We start from the raw sequence: 5,496 nt of genomic DNA on the forward strand, positions 1-5,496 counted from the left end.
TGAACATTCACTATCACGAGCAAGCGGGAAGAAGATAGAGGAATGACTGATTCTGGGATTGAACCCAACAAGAGTTGCATCTTCTGGGGAGGATAGAGGAAGGACCCATTGAGGAAGAAAACCTTAAATTCTGCATTCTTCCACAGGAGAGCAGCATTTAATCATTCTGAGAAATGGAGAATAGCAGCATACCCATTGACAATAATTTGTTTGATTATTTTTATCAACTGGTAACCAATTTACTGTTTGTGGTGTCAATGGTGCTGCTCTTATCCAACATTCCCTGCGGATGTGAATGTGCCCGATTCACTGCACAGGAACCCAGTGCGCAGACGCATTGCTGGGTGTATCGAGCATGCGCAATGTCACTTTGCTCGGAGGTCTGCGCGTGTTGGAGCGGCTGTTTCCAGCGGTGAGGCAGAGGGAGGAATGGAGCTGGGAGTGGGGGTGGGGAGGGAGTGAAAGCTGAATAAACACCCCCTGCTGGTCACAAGGCCGGCATAAGACCCTGCAAGTCCCGTGTTTGCAGTTGCGGAGCTTTTATCCGGTGTCAGGCCCAGTTCCAAGGCCGCCATCTTTGTTTAGCGGAGCTGAGGGGCCACCTTGATGACGTAACAGATGCGGTGCTTCAGGATCCCGGTGACACTCGCTGTGATTGTTGGACAATTAGCGAGTCAGCTTGAGCCTGTGGCCGCTCTGACCATCTGAGACCGTCACAGTGCCCGGGTGATTGACGGCAGCTCCCGACCAATAGGAAGAGGAGGGGCGGGTCTGGCGGACAGAGAGGGCGGCTGGTCCTCCAAGTGAATAAAAGGCAGGACCCACTGTGATGAAAGCATGCGCAGTAGAAGGGCGCCTTCGTCAGAGCTGTTTTAACAGTATGGAGGAAAAGAGAGATCGCGGGGGTGGGCGGAAACGTTGTGAAAAACTGTTGTAAACCGCGGAAAAGAGTTTCCTGGACCCAGTTTGTACGGAGCGGAGCTGCAGCTCCTCATCTTCGGCTCTGATTAATGGCCGCCATTTTATTGGATGTGCATCAGGGCGCATGCGCGTTTGGCATCTTTGTCAGGGCGTTGTTTCAATGAGTGGGAGGAGCTTATTCCCCATTGTTCAGAATGGAGACAACCTGTCCATCAAACTGCATTAGAACATTACAGCGCAGTACAGGCCCTTCGGCCCTCGATGTTGCGCCGACCTGTGAAACCACTCTAAAGCCCATCTACACTATTCCCTTATTGTCCATATGTCTATCCAATGACCATTTGAATGTCCTTAGTGTTGGCGAGTTCACTACTGTTGCATGCAGGGCATTCCACGCCCCTACCACTCTCTTGAGTAAAGAACCTACCTCTGACATCTGTCTTATATCTATCTCCCTTTAATTTAAAGGTATGTCCCCTTGTGCCAGACATCACCATCCGAGGAAAAAGGCTCTCACTGTCCACCCTATCCAATCCTCTGATCATCTTGTATGCCTCAATTAAGTCACCTCTTAACCTTCTCTCTAACGAAAACAGCCTCAGGTCCCTCAGCCTTTCCTCATAACATCTTCCCTCCATACCAGGCAACATTCTGGTAAATCTCCTCTGCACCCTTTCCAATGCTCCCACATCCTTCCTATAATGCGGCAACCAGAATTGCACGCAATACTCCAAATGCGGCCGCACCAGAGTGTTGTATAGCTGCAACATGACCTCATGGCTCCTAAACTCAATCCCTCTACCAATAAAAGCTAACACACCGTACGCCTTCTTAACAACCCTCTCAACCTGGGTGGCAACTTTCAGGAATCTATGTACATGGACACCGAGATCTCTCTGCTCATCCACACTGCCAAGAATCTTACCATTAGCCCAGTACTCTTCCTGTTATTCCTTCCAAAATGAATCACATCACCCTTTTCTGCATTAAACTCCATTTGCCACCTCTCAGCCCAGCGCTGCAGCTTATCTATGTCGCTCTGTAACTTGTAACATCCTTCCGCACTGTCCACAACTCCACCGACTTTAGTGTCATCTGCAAATTTACTCACCCATCCTTCTACGCCCTCCTCCAGGTCATTTATAAAAATGACAAACAGCAGTGGCCCCAAAACAGATCCTTGTGGCACACCACTAGTAACTGGACTCCAGTCTGAACATTTCCCATCAACCACCACTCTTTGTCTTCTTCCATCTAGCCAATTTCTGATCCAAACTGCTAAATCACCCTGAATCCCATGCCTCCGTATTTTCTGCAGTAGCCTACTGTGGGGAACCTTATCAAGCGCTTTACTGAAATCCATATATACCACATCAACTGCTTTACCCTCATCCACCTGTTTGGTCACCTTCTCAAAGAACTCTATAAGGTTTGTGAGGCACGACCTACCCTTCACAAAACCGTGTTGACTTTCTCTAATCAAATTATTCCATTCCAGATGATTATACATCCTTTCTCTTATAAACCTTTCCAAGATTTTTCCCACAACAGAAGTAAGGCTCACTGGTCTATAGTTACCGGGGTTATCTCTACTCCCCTTCTTGAACAAGGGGACAACATTTGCTATCCTCCAGTCTTCTGGCACTATTCCTGTAGACAAAGATGACAAACATCAAAGCCAAAGGCTCAGCAATCTCCTCCCTAGCTTCCCAGAGAATCCTCGGATAAATCCCATCCGGCCCAGGGGACTTATCTATTTTCACACTTTCCAGAATTGCTAACACCACCTCCTTATGAACCTCAAGCCCTTCTAGTCTAGTAGCCTGAATCTCAGTATTCTCCTCGACAACATTGTCTTTTTCCTGTGTGAATACTGATGAAAAATATTCATTTCGCACCTCTCCTATCTCCTCGGACTCCACGCACAACTTCCCACTACTGTCCTTGACTGGCCCTACTCTTACCCTAGTCATTCTTTTATTCCTGACATATCTATAGAAAGTCCCAATATCTTGTTGGTGGGGCAGAGTGGAGGCAGAGAGAGAAAGGAAAGGAAGCCAAGCCTGCTCTCCGGATTTCACTGTCTTGTCAGACATTATGTCCCATGTGTCCAAAGCTCTGGGGCTCTGTTCAGTGACATGAGTTCCTTTGCTGGAACTTTTCTGGTAAATCTCCTCTGCACCTTCTACAAGAACCTTCACATTCTTCCTGAAGAGTGGTCACCAGAGCTTTATAAAGATTCAGAGAATAGAATTAGAACCATAGAATTCCTACAGTGCAGAAGGAGGCCATTCGGCCCATCCCGTCTGCACTGATTCTCTGAAAGGGCACTTTGCCTAGGCCCACACTCCAACCCTGTCCCTGTAACCCCATAGCCCCACCTAACCTGCACATGCTGGACACTGAGGGGCAATTTATCAAGGCCAATCCACCTAACTTTCACTTCTTTGGACTGTTGGAGGGAATCTGAGCACCGGGTGGAAACCCACGCAGACACGGGGGGGAAAGTGCAAACTCCTCACAGACAGTCATCAAGGTTGGAATTGAACCCGGGTCCCTGGTGCTGCGAGGCTGCAGTGCTAACCACCGTGCCACCAGAAACATAGTTTTTGGTAGCAATATTACTGTTTATGAAGCTCAACATCGAATTTGCTTTGCCAACTATCTCTTGATATGTCTTGTAAATATACAAAATCCCTCTTCACCTCTTTCTCTTCCCAAAGAGATCAGTCGGTTTTTACAACAATTGAGCAGTTTATATGGTCACTTTTTCCCCACAAATGACCACATTCATTCAGCTCAATTTCACAACCTGCCTTTGTGTTTATGTGGGTTCTCTCTCACTCCCTATTTTCTGTTTTGAATCAGTTTCACAGGGTGTTCGAAGGGGAGGCTTCAAAGTCCAAAAACCCAAACCAAGCATCAGATCAGGATCTGACAGAGTCCTCAATTTATCATATCCTGAATATCAGCGGATTTTGAACATGGAAGGAAAAAGCATTGTTCACAGTGGGGAGAAACCATACACATGTTGTGTGTGTGGGCGAGGATTCAGTCAATCATCAGGTCTCACAAACCACAAATGCAGTCAAACTGAGGAGAAACCGTGGAAATGTGCGGACTGTGGGAAACGATTCAGTTCCCCATCCAAGCTAGAAACTCATCGACGCAGTCACACTGGGGAGAGACCATTCACCTGCTCCAAGTGTGGGAAGGGATTCACACAGTATTTCGACCTGCGGAAACACCAGCGAGTTCACACTGGGGAAAGACCATTCACCTGCTCAAAGTGTGGGAAGAGATTCACTCAGTCATCCACTTTGTCCACACACCAGCGAATTCACACTGGGGAGAGACCATTCACCTGTTTAGAGTGTGGGAAAGGATTCAGTAAGTCATCCCACCTGCTGAGACACCAGCGAGTTCACACTGGGGAGAGACCATTCACCTGCTCCAAGTGTGGGAAGGGATTCACTAAGTCATCTTCCCTGCTGAGTCACCAGCGAATTCACACTGGGGAGAGACCATTCACCTGCTCCAAATGTGGGAAGGGATTCACTGAGTCATCCACTCTGTCCACACACCAGCGAGTTCACACTGATGAGAGACCATTCCAATGTCCAGACTGCGGGAAGTGCTATAAAAGTTCTGGGGGACTGATGAGCCATCAACGTGTTCACACTGATGAGAAACCGTTCAGGTGCTCTCACTGCGGGACTGGGTTCAGGCAATCATCTAACCTCACTGTACATCAGCGGATTCACACTAGGGAGAGGCCATACACTTGCGCCAAGTGTGGGAAGGGATTCACCACTTCATCCAACCTGCTGACACACCAGCGAGGCCACAAATAACTACAGCGATTGTATTTTGCTGTTCCTCACATTCAGGACTGAACCATGTTCATTTGGGTCTCTTTCTTCTGATAACAAACTCCAGCCCATTTACAGGGGCTAATATTCTGGCTAAAAGTCAAATAAATTAGATTTGTGTTAAATACGCAGTGTGTGGATACTTTTTAATATCTCTGACACAAGTTTGTTCCTTTTGAAGTACTCTCGCTCTTCCCCTGTCTCTTCCATCCTCACCTCCAACAAGAAGTGTGAGGAGCTTGTGGAGCTTCTTTGTGACTGAGATTGAGTAAACCCATATCTTTCTCTAGTTTCTCTCCCATCTCCCCTCATGCCCTCTGAGAGCTCATCTTGTCCATGAGACCCAGTTCCTACTCCATCAACCCTATTCCCACTAAGCTACTGATCAGCCAACTACCCTGTGTCCACAGATATTGTCAACATTTCTCTCTCTTCAGGTACTGTCCCTCTGTCCTTCAAATCTGCCATCATCACCCCCTCCACAATAAAACAAACCCTTGGCCCTGCCAGCCTTAAAAATTACTGCCCCGTCTTCAACCTCCCTCTCCTCTCCAAACTCTTTGAACATGTTGTCACCTCACAACTCCTTGCTCATCTTTCCCAGAACTCCCATGTTTGAACCCCTTCAATCAGGTCTCAGCCCTGTCACAGTGAAATACAAGAAACAAACAGAATCTTACCCGGAGAGAAAGACAGACAATCC

General features: G+C 47.6%; 1 protein-coding gene across 1 annotated transcript; it reads left to right on the forward strand.

The window, feature by feature from the left end:
* Positions 1-345: 345 nt before the first annotated feature.
* Positions 346-4,918, forward strand: LOC140419475 (uncharacterized). The gene is made up of 2 exons (XM_072503350.1): positions 346-412; positions 3,790-4,918. The coding sequence occupies exon 2, from the start codon at positions 3,906-3,908 to the stop codon at positions 4,773-4,775; it is 870 nt and encodes a 289-aa protein (XP_072359451.1). The 5' UTR covers positions 346-412; positions 3,790-3,905; the 3' UTR covers positions 4,776-4,918.
* Positions 4,919-5,496: the final 578 nt, after the last annotated feature.

The sequence above is a fragment of the Scyliorhinus torazame genome, chromosome 5 (assembly GCF_047496885.1).
Source record: "Scyliorhinus torazame isolate Kashiwa2021f chromosome 5, sScyTor2.1, whole genome shotgun sequence".
Lineage (NCBI taxonomy): Eukaryota > Metazoa > Chordata > Chondrichthyes > Carcharhiniformes > Scyliorhinidae > Scyliorhinus > Scyliorhinus torazame.